The sequence below is a fragment of the Nycticebus coucang genome, chromosome 6, assembly GCF_027406575.1.
Source record: "Nycticebus coucang isolate mNycCou1 chromosome 6, mNycCou1.pri, whole genome shotgun sequence".
Classification (NCBI taxonomy): Eukaryota; Metazoa; Chordata; class Mammalia; order Primates; family Lorisidae; genus Nycticebus; species Nycticebus coucang.
This window is the reverse complement of record NC_069785.1, coordinates 75,044,543-75,068,403: the sequence shown is the minus strand read 5'-3', so window position 1 is coordinate 75,068,403 and position 23,861 is coordinate 75,044,543. Positions and strand designations below refer to the sequence as shown.

General features: G+C 47.2%; 1 protein-coding gene across 3 annotated transcripts in view; it reads left to right on the top strand.

Annotated features, from left to right (window-relative positions):
* The window catches only part of PKM (pyruvate kinase M1/2), a 35,365-nt gene extending 30,183 nt beyond the window's left edge, over positions 1 to 5,182 (top strand). For 2 of the 3 annotated variants that reach the window (XM_053595296.1, XM_053595295.1), the window contains exons 9-11: positions 1,121 to 1,287; positions 2,979 to 3,160; positions 4,463 to 5,182. In XM_053595296.1, the coding sequence (XP_053451271.1) occupies positions 1,121 to 1,287; positions 2,979 to 3,160; positions 4,463 to 4,569 (456 nt within the window). In that variant the 3' untranslated portion in view covers positions 4,570 to 5,182. Of the gene's footprint in view, positions 1 to 553; positions 721 to 1,120; positions 1,288 to 2,978; positions 3,161 to 4,462 lie in introns of all 3 variants that reach the window. The other variant, XM_053595297.1, reaches the window with a different exon arrangement.
* Positions 5,183 to 23,861: the final 18,679 nt, after the last annotated feature.

The following is a 23,861-nucleotide window of genomic DNA, read 5'->3' as shown; positions in this document are numbered from 1 at the left end:
AAAAAGAAAGAAAGAAAAGCCTCAGAACATCCTGTTCCTGAAGCCAAGCTAGTGCTTACTCTGCACACATGGAAGCTGGGCAGGAGGCCCTGTGGGGAGCCAGGCAGCCATGTGAGGAGGGAGGGCCTATTCCTTTCTGTAAGCTGTGTCATGAGGCAGTGTGGTTAAGTCCTATACCAGGGAGTGGTGTGGGCCTAGCCTGGGCATGTTCCCATGCCAAGGTGCTAGAGCCCAAATATTGGCTTTCTCTGCTCCTTATTTTAAAAAAAAAGTCCTTTCAGAATAGAATAACGAGTGTCCTCTGTATTAGAGTGAAGTAACAAAACGAGTGTCCTCTGTATTAGAGTGAAGAGGCACAAAACTCTTCACCACTCCTGGGCAGTTGGCCTTCTATCACCTGACCTCTGCATCTGCCTCAAGGACAGATGTAGTCAATTAACCTAAGAGTACCTCCTCTCTGATTAATTCCGCATTCTGTCTTCCCATGTGTTGTCTCTGTTGTTTTTCTTCCTCCTTCCCTCTTCCTTGCCTTTCCTTCTCCTGAACCTTACAGATAGCTCGTGAGGCTGAGGCAGCCATGTTCCACCGCAAGCTGTTTGAAGAACTTGTGCGCACTTCCAGTCACTCCACAGACCTCATGGAAGCCATGGCCATGGGCAGCGTGCAGGCTTCCTATAAGTGTTTAGCGGCAGCTTTGGTAGTTCTGACGGAGTCTGGCAGGTAGGGCCCTGAGAGCAGGTAACACTGTAGGTAACCAGCCTCTTGCTCCTGCTGCTCTAGGGAAAGATGGCCACAGCCAGCCCTGCACCTGGGCTGGGGCCCGGCTCTTCTCATCGCAGGCAGATGGCTAGGGAGGTCACGACAGGGCAGGACCAGAGGGTCCCGTGGCTCAATAGGCACAGGGATGTCACAGACTGCTGGTGAGGAACTGGTCCTTGTGGTATCTTGATCTGGGCTTAGCTCAGCATCTCCAGGGACTGGGCTCCTCTTGGCCTCTATCCCCATGGGCAAGTTCCTCACCAGCTGTGCATGTGACTCTTACCCTCCTCTCCCTCTGTGACAAAGCTCTGATGAAGCTCTGTCCCCCTCTCGTCCCTCTGGATACATGTTGCTCCCGTAGATTGCCCGTGAGGCAGAGGCCGCCATCTACCACTTGCAATTATTTGAGGAACTCCGCCGCCTGGCGCCCATTACCAGCGACCCCACAGAAGCTGCTGCCGTAGGCGCCGTGGAGGCCTCCTTCAAGTGCTGCAGTGGGGCCATAATCGTCCTCACCAAGTCTGGCAGGTAGGAGGTGGCAGCGGCTCTCTGGGGAGGCCCTGCTTGGTGGCACCTCTTCCTGGGGGTCCTGGTAAGCAGAACATTACACAGTGCTCAGGTGTTGCCGAGCCGAGGTAAGACCCCTCTGCCTGCCACCTGGACCCTACAGGGAAGGAGCCTCCCTGTGCCACAAGGCCAGGATCTGGGAGTGAGCAGTGTCCCAGCATGGGACCAAAGGACTGCAAGGAACACTCCTTGAATCAAAAGCTGGTTCACACCAGAGACTTGCTACATAATGATGGACAGGGTGACTATGGATGGTTGATGTTTAAAAGCTGGTCCTCTAAAATAGCAAAATGCAGTGTCACTGTGCCTCCGTTTGGTTGCACTGGTTCTCATTGATCTTTGAGCCATAAAGACAAGCGAGTTTCAGCCCAGAAAGGTCACTGTGCTATCTTCCTGGTGTTCCCTAGGGCCAGGGCACCTGGCTTGAGGACTGGTCTGGCCTATCCTTGGCCTCAAACTCGGGATCTCTTCCCAGCTGGGAACATGGAGTCAACATCTATCTTCTGGCCTGGGAGTGTGTTCCTCATTCCCTGCCCACAGGGTGGAGAGGGTTTCCTGGAAGGGAGGAGGGTGGTGGAGAAGAGCAGCAGGTGGGTGCCCTGAGAGCCAGGACACAGCTCTCCAGAGCCCTCCTGAGAAGGCTCCAGCCTGCCACTCTTGGCTAAACGGCTCCAACCAGAAAGGTTGACCTTTGTAAAAAGGTCCAAGCATGGCTATTTGGCTATTTTTAGCTCTAGTCTGGGATTTCACTTCAGTAGTCCTGACTTCAGCAACTGCTTCCCTCTGAAGGACTTGTATGGAGGCCAAGCCTGAAGCATGGGGGGTTCTCTGCTGTGGTGTGTCATAAGTTTCCCTGACACCTGTTGAATGTCCTTATAGCTTACTGTGGGCCTTTCGAGACTCATCTGCAACTATAAATTTTCAATGTCAGTGTTCAAGGAAACACCTGGCAGAGGGACTGCAAAGGGTCCCCTGCCTTCTAAAGGAAACTTGACAGGCAGAACCACCCCTGCGCCACCACTCCTATCTCCCATTCTCACCTCCTGGGTAGCATCTAGATTGCCAGGCCTCACTTAGGTAGACACTCAGGGGCTCTAGAGCTGACTCTGGGGCTCTAGAGCTCAGTGTTGGGCCTGTTTCAGGGACCAAGGAGCCCCACGTGGGGTGGGGAAAAGGGCCTAATAGTAGAGAAGCCTGGTTTTGACTCCCAAGAGGCTGGTTGGCTCAGATGTCAAGAGTCAGGTGCTGTCTGCATGCTGCTTGGCTTGTAGATATCACCAGCAGCAAAGGAATGGGTGCTGGTCAGACGGGGCCAGGGCTGCCTTTCTGTGCCAGAGTTCAGGGTGTGGGCCACGTGGGGTAAGTGGATGAGACTGACCATGCTGGGTAGGGATGATCCTGGGGCTCTGGCCTGTGGGAAGGGGTAGAAGGCAAATGATAGCATAGTCTGCTGTAGGGGGTACAAGATGAGGGGCTGTTCCAGCCTTGGGAGGCCACTCCCTGCACTCAGAAGGGACCCGTGGAACAGAAGTGACCAGAGCCTTTACATGGGCCTAGTGAGTAGATTAGAGGGGAGCAATTGCTGAAGGCCCTGAGAGACACCCCGGGCCCTGTGTAATGGTCTCTTCTGTTTGTTCCCCATTCCATCTCAGGTCAGCTCACCAGGTGGCCAGATACCGCCCACGTGCCCCCATCATTGCTGTGACACGGAATCCCCAGACAGCTCGCCAGGCCCACCTGTACCGTGGCATATTCCCTGTCTTATGCAAGGACCCAGTCCAGGAAGCCTGGGCTGAGGATGTGGACCTCCGGGTGAACTTGGCCATGAATGTTGGTGCGTAGTTGGGAGCAAGGGTTAGAAACCTAGAGGTGTGACAGTTCTTGACAGTCTCTGTTAGGCCCTGAAAGTTTGGGGAACAGAAAGTGAACATGCAGACCTTAGGGGGCAAGAGGCCCAGCCAACCCCTCCTTGCCCTCAGTGAATATTCTGAATCATCTTCCATCCCTTGCAGTCCCAGGCAGAGCCCAAGAGGAAAAGTGGGGCTTTTGAGTAGGGCTGAGCAACTCAGTCCCTGAACCTCACTCTTCCAGTTTGGGGCCCAAAGCAAAGTTGTTCATTCTTTATCATCTGTTCATTACTGAGGTTTGTTTGATTTAAAAAAAAAAATCAGTGGGCTGGGTATTGTGGCTCACACCTGTAATCCTAGCACTCTGGGAAGCTGAGGAGGGTGGATTGCTTGCATTCAGGAGTTCAAGAGCAGGCTGAGCAAGAGAGTGAGACTCCATCTTTACTAAAAATAGAAAAAATAACTGAGCATGGTGGGTGCCTGTAGTCTTTTTATTATTTATCTTTATTTTTATTTTGTATTTTTTTGAGACAGAGTGTGGCCCTTGGTAGAATGCCTTGGCATCACAGCTCACAGCAACCTCAAACTTTTGGGCTTAAGCGATTCTCTTGCCTCAGCCTCTCAAGTAGCTGGGACTGCAGGCATCCTCCACAATGCCTGGCTTTTTTTTTTTTTTTGTAGAGAAGAGGTCTCAGCTCTGGCTCAGGCTGGTCTCTAACTCCTGAGCTCAGGGCAACCCCCCCATCTCAGCCTCCCAGAGTGCTAGGATTATAGGTGTGAGCCACAGCTTCCGGCCTGGGTACCTGTAGTCTTAGCTACTTGGGAGGCTGAGGTGAATCGCTGGAAACTAGGAGTTCGAGGTTGCTGTGAGCTATGATGATGCCATGGCACTCTACTCAAGAGTGACAGAATAAGACTCTGTCTTAGAATAATAAAATTGGCTAGAGCTTCTATACTGTGGAGGGTAGCACACAAGATAATGTACTAATATGGCCTTTGTCCCTGTATAAGGTAGGATGTCACAGGTTGGGAGGAAGCAGCTCTGACCTTGGGCAAGGCTCTCCACCCTGTAAAGTGAAGTGATGTCCAAAGGTCCCTGTCAATTCTGCCACCTGAGTGATAAATCTTCAGGGCCTCTCTCATGCCTTTTGCCTGGGCCGTGAGGCTGGCGCCATCTGGTGGTAGAAGAAGGAATGGTCAGCCAGCTTTGCTTGCTGCCTCTGCCTGTGCTCTGGGAAGACCTGCCCTGCTTGGCTTTTACTTAACTAACCTCTCTTTTTTTCCTCCAGGAAAGGCCAGAGGCTTCTTCAAGTCAGGAGATGTGGTCATTGTGCTTACCGGGTGGCGCCCTGGCTCCGGCTTCACCAACACCATGCGTGTAGTGCCTGTGCCGTGATGAACCCCAGAGCCCCTCTTTCAGCCCCTGTCCTATCCCCTTCCCCCACCCGTCCATTAGGCCAGCAACGCTTGTAGAGCTCACTCTGGGCTATAGTGTGGCACTGGTGGGCTGGAACACCAGGGAGAAGATTAATGCCACTGTGAAACAAGGCTGTTTGTAGACCCTGCTCCGGTGGGGTAGCCCAGAGCCTGGCTTGCCCATCGTGTGGCCCTACCCAAGCAAGGGACAAAGGAGGAATGCAAGACTGCAAGCCCCCAGAGCCTATGGCAAGAGGGCAACAGCTCCCTCTCCTTTCTGTTCTTGGTTTCTCCTTTCTGCGGAAAATGATGCCCTGGCCTGGGGTCAGGAGACAGCCAGCAAGAGTAGGGGCCTTAGGGCATGGGGCAGTGGTTCCAGTTGAAGCAGTCTCTGGCCCTTACCTGCTTCCCCAGTCCCATGGCCTCCCCTACTCCCACCTTGTGCGCTGTGCTCTTCTGTCCTGCACTCCGCTCACCTTTTGCTGCAGACACGATTCCACCCTCACTTTCTTCCATTTTCCCTTCTACTGCAGCTGCCTCTGGGCACGTTGCTATAGAGCCTACCTGTATGTCAATAAACAACAGCTGAAGCACCTGTTTCCTCTCTTTTCTGCTGGGGAAGGGGGGAGGTGGTTGAACGGCTGCCCTGTGAGCAGTGAAAATGCCTTGAGGTGGGTGCACTGTTGTGTTGTCAGTTTGCCTGGCATCTTGTCCTCCCCACCCCCAAACCCCCAGTGCTGAGGTGCTGGAAAGCAGTAGCTGGCTGTCTTGAGGTGTAGGTTACCCACTTCAGCACTCTGGAAGGGACAGTAGCTATGTCTACAAGCTCTTGCAGCTGGGGAGATTTTAATGGCTTATATAGACCAAAGACAGGAGAGGGCAGGGACAAGGGCCTCTCCCTCTTGTTCTGGTGGGTAAATGCAGGGATTAACCTGGCCCTGGCCCTCTGTCTCCTTTGGTTTCCCTACAATAGGGATCCCTTAAGGGAGCTGTAGGAAGAGTTCCTGCTCTGGGTACTTTAGTCTGGGCTCTACTCCCAGGTGAAGTCTCCCCTTGGGTCACCATCACCCCTACCCTGTGTGACAGATGTCCTCCCTCCATGACAGCAGAGCCAAAGCATTGTAGGAAAGGGTTGGGAATAGGACCAAATCTGACCTGTGCCCCCTCCCCCCACCACCACTGGCAAGCACCAAGTTGCCTGGTGAGAGGTTTATAAGCCAGCACCAAGTTGCTCTTGGAGAGAGAAGTTTATAAGCCAGGCAAATTGGAGAATAGTACCTTTGGGCCCAGTTCAGCCTAGTTCATATTCACAGCCTGAACTCTTAAGCCTGTGCCCTTAATCTCCAGTCACCTTCAGTCCTTCAGACAACCCCTCACCGGGGTCCCTGGTGGCTACCTCGCACGTTCAAAATCCCCTACTCGTCACATTAACTTTGATAAAATTCAAACAACCTGGAGCTCAAGACTGGGAGGGGATAGAAGCGGTGGGAATTGGCTCGTTAGAGAACTCTGACCTCCAAGCCTGGAGGGGACACAAGACCCTCGATTTGAAGGATAAGAGGTGCGGGTCCAGGCCCTGGCTTCCGGGACCTTCCTGTGTAGGGGCTGGAGCTCTGCGATCCGTGCGGGGCTTGCGCCCCACCTGGGCGCTCTGGCGGAGAATGCCCAATGGGCTGGACCCGTCCTGTGCGAGCAGCCAATGGGTGGGCGGAGGCGGGAGCTCGCGGAGGGCGGGGTCCGGCGGTGCCCTGTTGGCCGCGCAGTCCGAGGCGCTAGATGGAGCGGCTGCGATGACCGCTCTCAGCCGGAGCGAGGCCACCGAGGCGGGCAGGTAAGGGGCTCCGGGCTTGCTGCGAGGGGCCGCTGCAGCGCAGGGCAGGGCGGTTCCGGGGCCTCGGCTTATTCTGCCCACCGAACAGGCACTTCCCTGTGGTTGGAACGCGGGTTTGAATTCACAGCCGCTCTGCGCTCCCCGGGCGCCTCCAGGGGGCTGCGAGGGGTTCGGGCAGGGACAGGGTGACTAGGCTGGGTCTGCGCTCCGAGTCTGAGGGGCATCAGGGCAGTGGAGGGCACCCACTGAGGACACCTTCAGCGGTTCCCCACCACTGCCATCGCTGTCCATTCGTGTATTCATTCATTCGTTCCCGGTCATGTAGATCCCCATTCTGATTGCTCCCCACTCCAAGGCCGGCGGATCAGCCTCTTTCCTTTGTCAGCGGATCTGCGCTCGTAACGGCCCGAGACTGCCCCGGAGGCAGCTCAGAGCTGTCCCAGCACGACTCGGCCGCACCCGTGAGCCGGGCCGGGCTCGAGCGGGCGCGCTGGGGCGGGCCTCCCAGCCTCCAGAGCTGGTCCCAAGTCGCCCTGGGAGGAAGAAAAGTTCTCGTAGCTGGGGAAGGGGTAAGGAGGCAGGGCAGACAGGTGGCTTTAGAAGCGACATCAAGAATCGTGGCTTCTGTTCCTTGAGGTCTTGAGGTCCTGGAGGTGAGGTTATCTGCCTGAAGACAGGCTGGTGGATGAAGCTGTAAATTCCTACTCCCGACTCTGTTTCAAGCCGGACAGTCTAAGTTCTGGAGGATAGTCTGTCTTCCCTGGCCAGCTCGAACGGGGTGGGGGTGGCGGGGAGGTAGCTGTCCTGTCCTCAAAGGGACCAGTGGGGCGCTATCCAGCTGTCATTTCCCCTCTTTGGCTTTGCTTGTTGCCTCCCTCACTAGGCATGATTGTTAGAGGGGCCAGGCTCCTGGGGACTGAGAGAGGGTACCCCGACAATCTGTGATGTCTTTGCTGCATGTAAATGTCTAGCTGGCCCTGAAGTCCAGCTCCTTTCAGGAAGGTTGGAACAGAGGGTGTCCCTCTCCTTCTTTGGTGAGGGGGCGAGTATGCCCCCTCCACAGTGTTCCCATCAGGCCTCCAGGTAGTTCCTGCTGCGGACACTCTTGGGTTTGAGGTCATACCCAAACCCATCTGTGGGGCAAATGGGCAGTTCCAGATAGTTTTCCTTCTCACCTTCCCCTTAGGAGAATTTTCTTAGAAGCCTAGAGAGGGTAGCTGAAGCTTCATCAGTGTATTTGTATTGCTAGTTGTTTTCAAATTTTCGAACTCAGGCAAATCCTCAAAGCTTTAGAACAGACCAGAGAGACCTGTGTGATAGTTCATCCACCTAGGATGCTCTCATGAGCCCCTAAGCTTGAGGTCAGCAGAACCAAGATGGGTTTATGGCAGTGGCCTCCCTGGAGCTCCTCTGTGAGCTGCTGAGCTGTGAGTGCCTACCTAATGACTTCACCAGCCCTTACCCTAGGGTGAGCTGCTGCTTTGGACCTTGAATGCCACACATCATATTTATCAGACTGGTGTGAAGAGCGTCACCTGGAATCAGAAGTGAATTCCAAGCCTTGCAGTGTTCCTATTTTACTGGGACTGGGGACAAGTCACTTCACTCTCGGCCTGCTTTGCCATAAGGTAAGGAGATTGACCCGTGGGCTCTCTAAAGACCTTCTGCCTTTGTTCAGTGATTCTGCTACCTGTGTGTTTCCTCCTCAGTTTTTGGATGTGTTTTATTTCTTTCCATAATTTCTCTTTTGCTATGACTACTCATGGAGACCCTATGAAGTTGAAAATGGTGAAGCATTCCACCCTGGTGTCTAGTGTGAGTCCAAACCCCAGAAAATGTGTTTTTCTCCTTTCCTGGGAACTGAAAATAGTATCCCCCAATTCTGAAGCCATACTTGCTGCAGGTTTGATATGAAGTCAGTCTTGACTACTATGCTGTTATTCACCTGGGCTGTGGGGCATCAGTCTGTCACCATCTGTTATCACCAACCTTTGAAGCTTTGATTAAATCCCCAGCTGTTTACCAATATTGGAAAGGAACGAGGAGAGGGGAGGGCAGAATCCCCTGGGCATGGGCTTCCTGTGTAATTAAAAAGTAACAGCCGGGCGGCGCCTGTGGCTCAGGGAGCGGGGCGCTGGTCCCATATGCCGGAGGTGGCGGGTTCAAACCCAGCCCCAGCCAAAAACCACAAAAAAAAAAAAAAAGTAACAGCCTCCCTGAGTTACACCTGCCTGCTATGGCGCTAATGCCAAAAAGAAAGGTATTGTTTTCAAGACTGGAAACCTACACAAGAGCAACTATTTCCTCACCCCATCACAAATACATATTTTAATTACTTTAGGAATGCTTTGTCATAATTTAGGACTGGAGACGTGTTTTCATAACCCATGGTAGTTGAACCAATCTTTAAACTCTTGTTCTAAATTCCTCAATGATGCCTAAAATTACATTGTTAATTAAAAAAATTTTTTTTAAATTTAATAGAAGCAGGGTCTTGCTCTTGCTCAGGCTGGTCTCAAACTCCTGAGTTCAAGCAGTCCACCCACCTTGGCCTCCCAGAGTGCTAGGATTATAGGTCTGAGCCACCGCACCTAGCCATACACTGTTAATTTTTTTTTTTTTTTGTAGAGACAGAGTCTCACTGTACCGCCCTTGGGTAGAGTGCCGTGGCGTCACACGGCTCACAGCAACCTCTAACTCTTGGGCTTACGCGATTCTCTTGCCTCAGCCTCCCAAGCAGCTGGGACTACAGGCGCCCGCCACAACGCCCGGCTATTTTTTTTTTTGTTGCAGTTTGACCGGGGCTGGGTTTGAACCCGCCACCCTTGGCATATGGGGCCGGCGCCCTACTCACTGAGCCACAGGCGCCTCCCCACTGTTAATTTTTTAACAGACATTAGGCTTCGGTTGGCAATTTTTTTTTTTCAATTGGGAACGAAGAGCACATACAGAATTAATTTAAATAAAACATGAATTGCTTTTCCTCTTAATGTATTGCTATAGGACATCAATGATGTAGGAAAAAATTTTCAAAATCCTACTGGTATTTCATGTCATTGGCCTAGTCACGTTCACACGCCTGCGGTGATATACCTGTGACTGCTTGTAAGGATTTTTACCCCCTCTTCTTCTATAGAAAAACACTTTAGATATTTCTAATATGTGTTAGAATTAATCAAGTTAATAGAATCTAATATGTGTTAGAATTAATCAAGTTAATTAATAGAATTAAATCAAGTTAAACAATTAATTAAGTTACTCAAAACTTGCCACACGAACTTGGACCACACAAAATGGTATCTTAAAATAATGTTAGGGCCAGGTGCTGTGGTGTGTGCTCGTAATCCTAGGACTCTGGGAAGCCGAGGCCAGTGGATCACCTGAGCTCAGGAGTTCCAGACCAGCCTGAGCAAGAGCAAGACTCGGTCTCTGCTAAAAATAGAAAAAATTAGCTGGGGATTGTGGCAGGTGCCTGTAGTCCTGGCTCCTTGGGAGGCTGAGGCAGGCAGAGCACTTGAGCCCAGGAGGCTGTGGTTTGTGTGAGCTATGATGATGGTATAGCACTCAACTCAGGTCCACAGAAGAGACTCTGTCTCTAAATAAATAAGTAACATAACACAAAATAACTTTAAAAAAAAATTTTTTTTTTTGAGACAGAGCTGTCGCCCTGGGTAGAGTGCTGTGGCATCACAGCTCACAGCAACCTCCAACTCCTGGGCTCAAGCGAGTCTCCTGCCTCCGCCTCCCAAGTAGCTGGGATTACAGGTCCCTGCCACAATACCCAGCTATTTTTTAGTTGCAGCCATCATTGTTGTTTGGCAGGCCCAGGCTGGATTCGAACCCACCAGCTCAGGTGTATGTGGCTGGTGCCTTAGCCGCTTGAGCCACAGGCGCTGAACCATAACTTTTGAATTTTAAAGTACTACTTAGAAGTTTTATTTGAAAATGATCCAGCGACAATGCCTAAGAACTGATATTCATACTGGGCTTTCTTTATTACCAAACAAGTTGAAAAATGGTTATATTGTTAATTGCTAACTTTCTTTTTCTTTTTTTTTTTTTTTTTTTTGAGAAAGAGTCTCACTCTGTTGCCCTGGGTAGAGTACTATGGCATCATAGCTCACAGCAACCTCAAACTCTTGGGCTTGAGTGATCCTCTTGCCTCAGCCTCCCAAGCAGCTGGGGCTACAGGCACCAGCCACAACGCACAGCTAGTTTTTCTATTTTTAGTAGAGACAAGGTCTCACTCTTGCTCAGGGTGGTCTCCAACTCCTAAGCTCAAATCAAGCAATCCACCTGCCTCCACCTCTCAGAGTGCTATAATCACAGGCACGAGCTACCACGTCCAGCCTGCTAATTATTTTTATTGTGGAAATTTTTTTTTTTTTAAGCATTCTTTTTTTTTTTTTGTAGAGACAGAGTCTCACTGTACCGCCCTCGGGTAGAGTGCCGTGGCGTCACACGGCTCACAGCAACCTCTAAGTCTTGGGCTTACGTGATTCTCTTGCCTCAGCCTCCCGAGTAGCTGGGACTACAGGCGCCCGCCACAACGCCTGGCAATTTTTTTGTTGCAGTTTGGCCGGGGCTGGGTTTGAACCCACCACCCTTGGCCTATGGGGCCGGCGCTCTACTCCCTGAGCCACAGGCGCCGCCCATATTGTGGAAATTTTTAAATGTATGAAAGGAGAGGGAGAAGTATAATAAGGGGCACATGCCCATCACCCGGCTCTAACAATGACCAAGTCATGGGTCAAGCTTGTTTCACATAGACCTCCCTTCTCCCTATCTCCTAGATTATTCTGAAGCAAAGGGAAACTATTATGTTATTTCTTCCACAAATATGTCAGTGTGTATCTATAAAAAAGTCTTTTTAAAAATATTCCTACAATATCACTATTACATCCAAAAAATGACAATAACTCATTAAAAAATCATCAGATAGCCAGTCAGCATTTAAATTTCCTCCATTGTCTCCTAAATGTCTTTATACTATTTATTTTACTAAGGATCCAAATGAGGTCTATACTTTAAAGTCAAAAAGTTGACACTAGGAATTTATATATCTATCGTTCTATAGTCTTTTAAGCTATAGGTTCCATTTTATTTCTTTTTTAATCTTGTTTAAGCTATAGGTTCCCCCTTTCATTTCTTTTTCTTTTTCTTTTTTTTTTTTTGGAGACAGAGTTTCACTTTGTTACTCTTGGTAGAGCGCTGTTGCGTCACAGCTCACAGCAACCTCCAGCTCTTGGGCTTAAGCGATTCTCTTGCCTCAGCCTCCCAAGTAGCTGGGACTACAGGCACCCACCACAACGCCCGGCTATATATATATATTTTTTGGTTGTAGTTGTCATTGTTGTTTGGCAGCCTGGGCTGGATTCCAACCCACCAGCTCTGCATATGCGGTTGGTGCCCTAGCCACTGAGCTACAGGCACCAAGCCTATAGACATCATTCTTACTGATGCTCAAATTGTCTCATCTTTAATTTGGTTCCTGAATCCCTGTGCTATGACCCCAGTCTTTGGTAGCTTCCTTGTTCTCTGGTATGATCGGACGTTTTAGGCTCATTTGTGCATTTTTTACATCAGATTTGTCATCAGCCTTTTCTCCAGAAGTTGATTAAATTACAGGTATAGTTTCTATCATTTGGAGGTCATAGGCTCCATTGAGAATCTAATAAAAGTGAATATTTTCTTTCCAGAAACATGCCCTTTTGTTCAGGCCTAACAGTGTTGTCCAAAATTTCAGGAGTTCACAGACCTCTCCTGCCATCCTTGCCTGGTAGCCAGAGGGATGAGATTTATATTAGATTATCAACCTGGGTCCATCATGATGCAAGAAGACTTAGGAAGACTGGAAATAACCAACTGGTTTCATATAAAAGCAGAGCTAATGGATCTTGCAATGTAAGACCCAAGAGACTCAAGAGAAGATGAGGGTGATGGCCCAGACTTTTCATTGGTCATACCAGCAGTGGAAATCCAGTTTTACTGAGGAAGGAACATGGTAACAAATGTTTGGGTAGCACTTGTGGGGTGCCGGCCTCATATACCGAGAGTGGTGGGTTTGAACCCGGCCCCGGCCAAACTGCAACAAAAAAATAGGCGGGCGTTGTGGCGGGCACCTGTAGTCCCAGCTACTTGGGAGGCTGAGGCAAGAGAACTGCCTAAGCCCAAGAGCTGGAGGTTGCTGTGAGCTGTGACGCCATAGCACTCTACCGAGGGCAACAAAGTAAGACTCTGTCTCTAAAAAAAAAAAAAAAGATAACAAATGTTTGTTTCTTAGTAACTAGATAGGAGGTCCATGTGGACACAGTTCGAAATTCCTGTTATCTAATCACAACTCCACCTTTTAGTGTGCATTTGAATACTTCTTTACTTGAAGCCTCTTATTACGGATAACACTGAGTAAGAGTGTTTTGGTTCTGTTTTGTCTCATCTTTTAAGTCATTCCTAGCTATGTAATTAATGTGATATTATAGGAAGAGCTTGAGCTTTCAGGCAGACCTGGGTTCAAATCCTTGCTCCACAAGTTACTGCTGGCTCTGAGCCTCATGTTCTTTACCTGTAAAACAGCCTCACACCTGGCCTATTTCAAAGGTTCTTGAGCTGTGTACTGGCCTCGTACACAGTAGATGCTCACAAAACGTCACTTTTCTGCAGTGTTTCTAGCTTTGAGAATCTGAGATTAGGCCTCTCATAATGATTCGGCACCAGCTCTGAGAAAAGTTTCCTCTATTTTGCTTTTTAAAGCACAAAGTTCTTTTTTTTTTTTAAATAACCTTTCTTTGGAGATAATTGTAGATTCACATACAATTTTTTTTCTTTTTTTTTATTAAGATTCACATACAATTTTATAAAGTAATGCAGAGAGATCTCATGTATCCTTCACCCAATTTCCCCCATTGGTAACATCCTGCATTGCAACAAAACAAATCACAAGTAGAAAATTGACATTGATACAATTCGTCAACCTTATTCAGATTTTATCCATCTCACATACACTCATTTCTGCATGAGTGTGTATGTGTGTGTATATTTAGTTTTGTTCATTTTTATCACATGTAGATTTGGTGAAGTTCACTTTTAAAACGAAGGTTTTTTTTTTCTGTTGTATTCTGACGGTTTCCATGTGGTGAAGTATGAAATTTCAGGAATTTGGTCTTTCAGAGGTATCTGTTAGTTGATACTGCACTGCCTTTGGAACCAGTTTTTTCCTGCCTCCTTTGCTTTCTCATTTTTCAAAAAATTATTTTCACCAAATGAAAAAGTTTGTTTAGTCTAATAATAAAATTCAGGTAGGGAGGACGTGGAGGGTCACAGAGTGTGACACATCTCTTGGGGACGGGACACAATTAAGAGAGACTTTACCTAACAAATGCAATCAGCGTAACCTGGTTCTTTGTACCTTCAATGAATCCCCAACAATAAAAAAAGAAAGAAAAAGAATGCTGGAAAAAAGAAGTTCAGGTAAAGTAGGCCCAGTGAAGTGGCTCATGCCTGTAATCCTAGCATTCTGGGGGGATCGCCTGAGCTCATGAGTTCAAGACCAGCCTGAGCAAGAGCAAGACCCTGTCTCTAAAAATAGCCAGGCATTGTGGCTGGTGCCTGTAATCCCAGCTCTTCAGGAGGCTGAAACAAGAGAATCACTTGAGCCCAAGATTTGAGGTTGTTGTGAGCTGTGAAGCCACAGCACTCTACCAAGGGCAACAAAGTGAGACCCTGTCTCGAAAAAATAAATAAATAAGCCTGGCGTGTAATCTACATATAAAATTGATGGACCTCTTTCGTGCTTCTTTGCCACAGTAATGTGTGAGACTGCCTATTTACCAATACATTGATCAATATTAGATGTTATTAATTTTTAAGCCTTTAAATCTAATTAGTAAACAAAAAATGTTTCTGCCTTTATTGAAAACATCTTTATTGTTTTTTATTTTAAAAGTATGTTAAGAGTGAAAATCACGCCATGATTCTTCCCTGAGATAAGTACTACTGTTGATTGCATATCTTTAAGTATAGATTTCATTTTCTAAATTTTTTTTTTTTTTTTTGCAGTTTTTGGCCAGGGCTGGGTTTGAACCCGCCACCTCCGGCATATAGGGCCAGCACCCTACTCCTTTGAGCCACAGGTGCCACCCCTAAATTTTTTTTTTAATTGGTTGATTAGGTCAACTTTTATTTAAGCTTCAATATTATAAGACATTACTATGTATATAGTTTGAGAACATCAAGAGAAATGGAATACATGAATATGTAACTCTTGTGGTACTTACTAAACACTCAAAAATTTAAAAACAGGTACAGGATGGGAAAAGGTAGCCTCAGCAGGCTTTATAAAGGGACCACAACAAGAAAAATATCAATTTCAATTCAATATAGCAACCTGAGACTTCTTTTCTTTTTTTTTCTTTTTTTTAAAGTTTTTTCTTTTTCTTTTTTTTTTTTTTTTAAGTATTATTTATTTATTTTTTTTTTGGTTTTTTTGGCCAGGGCTGGGTTTGAACCTGCCACCTCTGGCATATGGGACCGGCGCCCTACTCCTTGAGCCACAGGCGCCGCCCTACTTCTTTTCATAACAATTTTCTTACTACAGTTTTTTATCACTTAGTACAAATATTTGCCTTCTGTCACCAATGATATCCAAGACATATCTAAAGATACAATCTTACAGCTTAATAATGACTTAATTCTGAATAACTGAATTAAGTGATATCCTTTAAATTGTGCCCTTTGAAGGAGAATAATTCATTGAAAATGATCACCATTTTGACTAGTATAGGACACACATAAATGGGTCCCATTTAATGATCGACAGACCCATTTTAACATTTGTGAAAATATTTTGAAAAGTTCAAGAATTTGAGGTGGCGCCTGTGGCTCAAAGGAGTAGGGCGCTGGCCCCATATGCTGGAGGTGGTGGGTTCATCCCTGGCCAAAAAAACTGCAAAAAAAAAAAAAAAAAATCAAGAATTTTAAAATAAAAACAATTCTTGTATAATACATCTTATTAAGCAGTCCACTTGAATTGGATAATGAAATAATGTTTGCTTTGGGAGATCCAAGATTAATAATAATAATAATATATAATGAAATCAGCTTCCTCAATTATTTTAATATTAGAAATAAGGACTAGTTAACTTACATTACAGTATTATATACAAACAATAGTTAAGTGGTGAAAGTCATTCAAGATAAAGTTTTATATTGGCTCGGTGCCCATGGCACAGTGGTTATGGCGCCAGCCACATACACCAAGGCTGGCAGGTTTGAACCTGGCCCGGGCCAGCTAAAACAACAATAGCAACTGCAACAAAAAATAGCTGGGAGTTCTGGCTGGTGCCTGTAGTCCCAGCTCCTTGGGAGGAGCTTAAACACCAAGAGTTGGAGGTTGCTGTGAGCTGTGACAGCACAGCACTCTACTAAGGGCAACATAGTGAAACTCTGTCTCAAAAAAAAAAAAAAATCAACACCCATTTTCTTCACAGGTTCAATCTGATACTAGTTTGCCGCCTCTAACAAAGACTGAACATTGTTGCTATTCACAGAAATTGTAGCAGTATAAGCAAAGTCCACAAGTTGTTCAGCAATGTCAGGTTCAGCATCTTTGAGTTCTACTTCAAAGGACTTTGATTCAAGCATGTTAGTTGTGAACATTAAGTTAACAACAACAACAACAAAAAGACTAGCTGAGCAAGAACAACATGACGAGTAGGTGTCTTTCTTTCCTGGACCATGAGGATCACATCACATGATGTTTTCTGTTTCCACGTGTTGTTCATGATGTCCATGAAACCTGCCAACAATTCAGCTTCTTCTGGAGCAGCAAGTTTCTTCTCTTGAAGAAACTTTTTTTTTCTTGAGATAGAGTCACACTATGTCACCCTCCATAGAGTGCTGTGGTATCACAGCTCACAGCAACCTTAAACTCTTGGGCTTAAGTGATTCTCTTGCCTCAGCCTCCCAAGTAGCTGGAACACAGGCACCCGCCACAACACCCGGCTAATTTTTGGTTGTAGTTATTGTTTGGCAGGCCCGGGCTGGGCTTGAACCGGTCAGCTCCAGTGCATGTGGCTGGTGCCCTAACCTCTTGAGCTACAGGGGCCAAGCCTTCTTCTCTGTGTTCTTGTTGCTCTTCTCCACCCCGGAGGTTGCCATCCTCCCTCATTTTGTTCAGTTTGTGCCCCGGGCTTGCTGGGCACTCTCAGGATTCTGCTGGTCAGACACAGCAGTCAGGACCACGGCTGCACAGCCCAGCTCCTGAGTGGACTGTGGCAGCGGTGTGGTCACTGCCAAAGGACAAGGCCTGGAGGCCCCCCGAGAGCCTCTTTATTTTCTTTTTTTTTTTTTGTAGAGACAGAGTCTCACTTTATTGCCCTCGGTAGAGTGCCATGGCCTCACACAGCTCACAGCAACCTCCAACTCCTGGGCTTAAGCGATTCTCTTGCCTCAGCCTCCCAAGTAGCTGGGACTACAGGCGCCCGCCACAATGACTGGCTAAGCCTCTTTATTTTCTAAATTGATTGTGTCATACTTACTGATCTGTATGTAACTTTTCGCTTAAACAATACATTTTGGACTTTTTTCTATATTAGTAGAGGGTGCTATGTCCTATTCTTTTAGTCAGTTGCATAAGAATCCATTACACTGATAAAATACTATTTTGATATTTCTACTTTTTTCCCCATAATTGTTAACCATATGAATATATATTTGTGCCTACCTATCCATTTATTGAAATGGAGTTGTTGGATTAAAGGATTTGTATTTGTATTTCTTTTTTTTTTAGAGACAGAGTCTTACTTTATCACCCTTGGTAGAGCAGTGGTGTCACATCTCACAGCAACCTCTAGCTCTTGGTCTTAGGCAATTCTCTTGCCTCAGCATCCTGAGTAGCTGGGACTACAGGCGACTGCTACAAGGCCCGGCTATTTTTTGTTGCAGTTTGTCTGGGGCCGGGTTCGAACCCACCACCCTCGGGATATGGGACTGGTGCCCTACCCAATGAGTCACAGGCACCGCCCAGGATTTGCATTTCTTTTTTTTTTTTTTTTTTTTTTGAGATAGAGCCTCAAGTTGTTGCTCTGGGTAGAGTGCTGTCGCATCACAGCTCACAGCAACCTCAAACTCCTGGGCTCAAGTGATTCTCCTGCCTCCACCTCCCAAGTAGCTGGGACTACAGGCACCCACCACAACACGCAGCTGTTTTTTGGTTGCAGTGTCATTGTTTGGAGGGCTTAGGCTGGATTCGAACCTGCCAGCTCAGGTATATATGGCTAGCACCTTAGCTGCTTGAGCCACAGGCACCAAGCCTGGGATTTGCATTTCTTAAGGCATTTAATATATACTAGAAAGGTTAACTCAGTCTTGAGTCTTATCATGAGTTACAAAGAATGCCTAGTTTCCATATCCTTAGTATACTGATAATATAGATAAGATGGTTTTTGTGTGTGTGTGTGTTTGAATTACCTGTTCATATTCTTTACTCACTTTCCTATTAGACTATTTACCTTACCTTATTGACTTGGATAATCTCATTACATATTAAGAATACCAATCCTGGGCGGTGCCTGTGGCTCAGTGAGTAGGGCGCCGGCCCCATATGCCGAGGGTGGCGGGTTCAAACCCGGCCCCGGCCAAAACTGCAACAACAACAAAAAAAAAAATAGCCGGCGTTGTGGCGGGCGCCTGTAGTCCCAGCTGCTCGGGAGGCTGAGGCAAGAGAATCGCGTAAGCCCAAGAGTTGGAGGTTGCTGTGAGCCGTGTGACGCCACAGCACTCTACCCGAGGGCGGTACAGTGAGACTCTGTCTCTACAAAAAAAAAAAAAAAAAAAGAATACCAATCCTTTGTTTAAATTTTGATGTATGAAAATTTAAAATCTTTATGTAATTAACTCTTTTATGTGTTCTGAGTTTTATGTCTTGCTTAGAAAAACCCTTCTTGATATTTAAAAAATATCCTCTTATATTTTATTCTGGGTCTTTACAGATTTAGAAAGTATTTAGATGTTTATCCACCTTTAATATATATTTTTAATTTATTTATTGATTTTTTAATTTTTTTATTGTTGGGATTCATTGAGGGTACAAAGAATTAGGTTACACTGATTACATTTGTTAGATGAAGTCCCTCTTATAATTGTGTCCCCCAAGATGTGTGCCGTACATACTCCCAGCCCCTCCTTCCCCTCTCCCCACTCGCTCACTCCCCTGCGCCCGCCCCTTGCATTAGCTCATCTACTGCCTTCATATTAGAATAGAGTACATTAGAGTCTTGCTTCTCTGTTCCTGTGATACTTTATTAAGAATAGTGTTCCACCTCCATCCAGGTTAATACCAAAGATGTAAAGACTCCAACTTTTTTAGTGGCTATTCATGTTCCATGGTGTACATACACCACAGCTTGTTAATCCAGTCCTGGGTTGGTGGGCATTTAGGCTGTTTCCACATTTTAGTGATTGTAAATTGAGCTGCGATAAACAGTCTATGCAAATGTCTTTATAACAAAAGTGTTTTTTTTTCTTCTAGTAATGGAATTGCAGAATCAAATGGGAGGTCTCAAACTCTTGGGCTTAAGCAATTCCCTTGCCTCAGCCTCCCAAGTGGCTGGGACTACAGGCACTTACCACAACTCCTGGCTATTTTTAGAGCGAGGTCTTGCTCTGGCTCAGACTGGTCTTGAACTCGTGAGCTCAGGCACTCCACCTGCCTTGGCCTCCCAGAGTGCTAGGACCCTCTCTTTTTCTCTCACATATACACACATGAGTGAACACACACACACACACACACACACCCTGTTGGAACTGAATTACACTTATAAATTAATCTGGGGTAAATTTGCTTCTTTAAAACCTTGAATCCTCCCATTCAAGAACAAGATTTACCTTTCCATTTATTCAAGTCTTCTTTGATGTCATTTAAAACATGTTTATGATTTTTTTTCATAGATTTTCTACTTTTAAAAAATTTATTATTGGGCTCAGTGCCTGTGGCTCAAGTGGCTAAGGCACCAGCCATATTCACCTGAGCTGGTGGGTTCGAATCCACTCCGGCCTGCCAAACAACAATGACGGCTGCAACCAAAAAATAGCCGGGGGTTGTGGCGGGTGCCTATGGTCCCAGCTACTTGGGAGGCGGAGGCAGGAGAATCGCTTGAGCACAGAAGCTGGAGATTGTTGTGAGGCTCTGTCTCAAAAAAAAAAAAAAATTATTATTGGGTATTTTATATTTTTTGTTCTCAAATGAACAAAATCATTTTCCGAACATACTTTTTAACTGTATTGCACATCTATAAGAAAACTATTAGTTTTTGTGTTGCTCTTGTAACCATTAGAATAGTAGTTAATAGTCCGGGCACAGTGGCTCATTCCTGTAATCCCAGCACTCTGGGAAGGCACAGGGGTTGGATGGCTTGAGGCAAAGAATTTGAGAGCACTAGAGCAAGAGTGAGATCCCATCTCTACAAGAATTAGAAAAATTAGCATGGTGGCATATGCTTATAGTCTCAGCTGCTCAGGAGGCTGAGCCCAGGTGTTGGCAGTTGCAGTGAGCTGTGATGATGTCACTGCAGTTTAGCCCTGGTAACAGAGCAAGAGTCAGTCTTAAAAAAAAAAAACAGTATTAATTCCATGAGCGTTAATTATGTGTTTATCCCCATTACAGCTCTGCCTAGCTCAGTGCCCAAATATGAAAATGTCTTGGCCACTTTTTCATGGCTCATCAATTGATAATGTATTATCTAAGTAGTTTATTTTACCATCTTTAAATAATAATTGTCTCTTTTTAATATATAAACCTTTTGTTTGTCTTGCCTTTGTGCAATGGCTAGCCCCTCCAGAACAAAGTTGAACGGTAGTGGCGGGAGCAGGCACTCCTAGGTTTCCATCAGATAGGCAATCTGGAGTTCTTCCTGGAGGATTCGGACCCAGTACCCAGCAAGCTCCTCAAAACTAGGTCATTGGTCAAAAATCTGAACCCTCAGCTGGAGCACGGCTTGAGGGCGCTGAGTTGGCAGGAGCCTGCGACACAGCGAGGAGCCAGACCCTGCTAGGGTGTCCGCAGCCCGGGCCAGCTTCCACGTTTGGTGCTGGGCGCCGGTCCAGGATGCGGGCTCCGTGGGGCTGCAGGTTCCTATTGCGGGGGACGGGGCAGCAGGTGGGGCGGCGGCTGCACCCTCGCCAGTTACTCTTAGTGTGTAAGCTTTGGCTCTGACGCCTGGGGGCACCCCCAGGCCTTCCCGGGGGTCAGTCCGGGCCTGCAAGCGGGATGGGGGCACCGCAGGCGCCGGCTCGGAGCCACTAAGTGCCCCGCTGGAATTCAGGGTGTGGCTGCCCTCTCAGGGCCCAGCCACCCAGGGCTCCAGCCCTTTCCAGAAACAGACTTATGAGGTCGGCGCCGCTGCCAGCCGAGGGGTGGAGGAGCCGCGGGCTAGGCGGCAGGGAGTCTGTGGGCGCCGGCACTCTCCTCCCTCCCGACCGCAAACAACCCCCACCCCCCCACCAGGGAATCGGGAGAGATGTGGACAGCCCTGTCCCCTGCCGGTCCCCAGGGCCTCTGCAGTCTTACCCGCAGGGAGGGGAGGGAGGCGGGTCGAGGTTGGTGACCCGGTCTCCTGCTGTGCTCAGCAGCATCCTCCCTTGTGGGCCGTGGCTGTCCTCACTGTCCCGCCCTGGGATGCAGTCGCCCCCTGCAGCGCTAGTTGTCCTGGCTGAAGTTACCAACCCGGGTGGTAGACTCAGCGACTGCCTGGGGGTCCCGCTCTCGGCTGCTTCCCTTCCTTTGGCTCCCCTGACCACCTGTGCGCCTGGTTATCTCTCTACTTCTTGGGCCACTGTCTCCTGATCTCCTTGACGGACTCCCCTCTTTCTCCTCCTCTTGAGCTCCAATTTACCTTTTTCTTCTGTTTCTTGTGCTTTTGGTATCGTATCTAAGAGACCATTGCATGTGTTCTATAGTTTAACTCCAGTTCTTTGGGTCCCAGGCTCCTCCTGCTCCCCTTCTCTCTCACTCCCTCCTGTCTTCATTAAGATATGATTCACACACCATGAAACTCACCTTTCTGAAGTGTGCAATTCAGTGGTGGTGTGTGTATTTACAAAGTTGTGCAACCATGCTTGCCATAATTTCAGAACATTTTCATCATCCAGAAAGGTAACTCTAGATACCATTAGAAGTCACTTCTCCTTTCCCTACACTTCCGCCAGCCCCAGGCAGCTACCAATAGTCTTCCATCTGGATTTGCCTGTTTTGGACCTTTCCTATACATGGAACCCCACGATGTGACTGGCTTCCCTCCCTTAGCATCACAGGTTAAGGCTCATTCATGTGGCAACAGGCATCAGCGCTTCCTTTTATGGACAAATGAGATTCCATTGTAGAGGCAACACCACCTTTGTTTACCTATCACACACTTGATGGGTGTTTGAGTTCACTTTTTTTTTTTTTTGAGACAGAGTCTCACTATGTCACCCTCGGTAGAGTGCTGTGGTGTCACAGCTCACAGCAATCTCCAACTCTTGGGCTTAAGTGATCCTCTTCCCTCAGCCTCCCCCGTAGCTGGGACTACACATGCCCGCCACAACACCCAGCTATTAAAAAATCAAACTCTTTATCCATTAAACAACTTCCATTTTCTCTTCCCCTAACCCCCAGCAATTACCATTCTACTTTGCATTTCTATGAATTTAGTTTCTTCAGATAGCTCATAAAAGTGGGCTCAGGGCTGGGCAAGGTGGCTCACGCCTGTAATCCCAGCACTCTGGGAGGCCAAGGCATGTGGATTGCTTGAGCTCAGGAGTTTGAGACCAGCCTGGGCAAGAGTGAGACCTTATCTCTACTAAAAATAGAAAAACTACCTGAGCATTGTGGTGGCTGCCTGTAGTCCCAGCTACTCAGGAGGCTGAGGCAAGAGGATCCCTTGAGCCCAGGAGTTTGAGGTTGCTGTGAGCTGTGATGTTATGGCACTCTACCCAGGGTGACTGAGTGAGACTCTGTCTCAAATTTAAAAAAGTGGACTTGGGCCAGGTGCAGAGTCTCCTGCCTGTCACCCCAGCAGTTTGGGGACAAAAGGTCACTTGAGCTCAGAAGTTCCAGGTTGCAGTGAGCTATGATCCTGCCACAGAGTGAGACCTTGTTTCTAAAGGGAAAAGAAAGTGAATTCATACAGTATTCGTAGTTTTGTGACTGGTTTGTTTATTTCACTTACTAATAATGTCCTCAAGTTTGTAAGAATTTATATATTCTGAATACTAATTCTTTATCAGATATATGATTTGCAAATAGTTTCTCCTAGTCTGTGGATCATCTGTTCAGTTTCTTAAGATCATTAACAGCACAAAAGTTTCTAATTTTGATGAACCTCAATTTATCTTTTTCTTCTGTTTCTTGTGCTTTTGGTATCGTGTCTAAGGGACCATTGCCTAATTGGTTACAGAGATAAGTGCCTGTGTGTTCTTCTAAGAGTTTTATAGTTTCAACTCTACATTTTTTGTTACTTTTTGTATACAATGTGAGATAAGGGTCCAACGTTGGTTTTTTGCATCAGATATTCAGTTATCCAACATCATTTGTTAAAAATACTATTCTTTGGGTGGCGCCTGTGGCTCAGTGAGTAGGGCGCCGGCCCCATATACCGAGGGTGGCGGGTTCAAACCCAGCCCCAGCCGAACTGCAACCAAAAAATAGCCAGGCGTTGTTGCGGGCGCCTGTAGTCCCAGCTGCTCGGGAGGCTGAGGCAGGAGAATCACGGAAGCCCAAGAGCTGGAGGTTGCTGTGAGTCCTGTGACATCATGGCACTCTACTGAGGGGGTAAAGTGAGACTCTGTCTCTACAAAAAAAAAAAAAAATACTATTCTTTTCCCAATAAGTCTTAGCATTCATGTTGATAGCTTCTCTTTTTTGTATATTCACTATCCCGGGGGAATCTTACTAACTCCTGTTCTTATCTAAAGGCCCGTGACTCAGAAATTTATACCTCCAGCCAAAAGCTTTCTTCTGAGCTGGTTAGTCATATATAACTTGACATTTCCACTTAAATGTCTCTCGTACATGTTCAAGACCAAACTTGTGGCCAGGCATAGTGGCTCACACCTGCACTCTTAACACTCTGGGAAGCCAGGGCTGGAGGTTTGATCACTTGGAAGTCAGGTGTTCAAGACCAGCCTGAGCAAGAGCGAGATCCCTATAAAAAGTAGAAAAGTTAGCTGGATGTGGTAGCATGCACTTATAGTCCCAGTTATTTAGGAGGCTAAAGCAGGAGGATCACTTGAGCTCCGGAGTTTGAGGTTGCATTGAGCCATGATGATGCCACTTCACTCTTGCCTGGATAACAGAGTTTCCCTCTGTCTCAAAAAGAAAAAAGGCAACTCATGAATGTTTCCTTTCAATATGCTCTCTTCCAGCACATTTTCTCCTGTTTTGTTCCAGTAAAACAACCCACTATCCT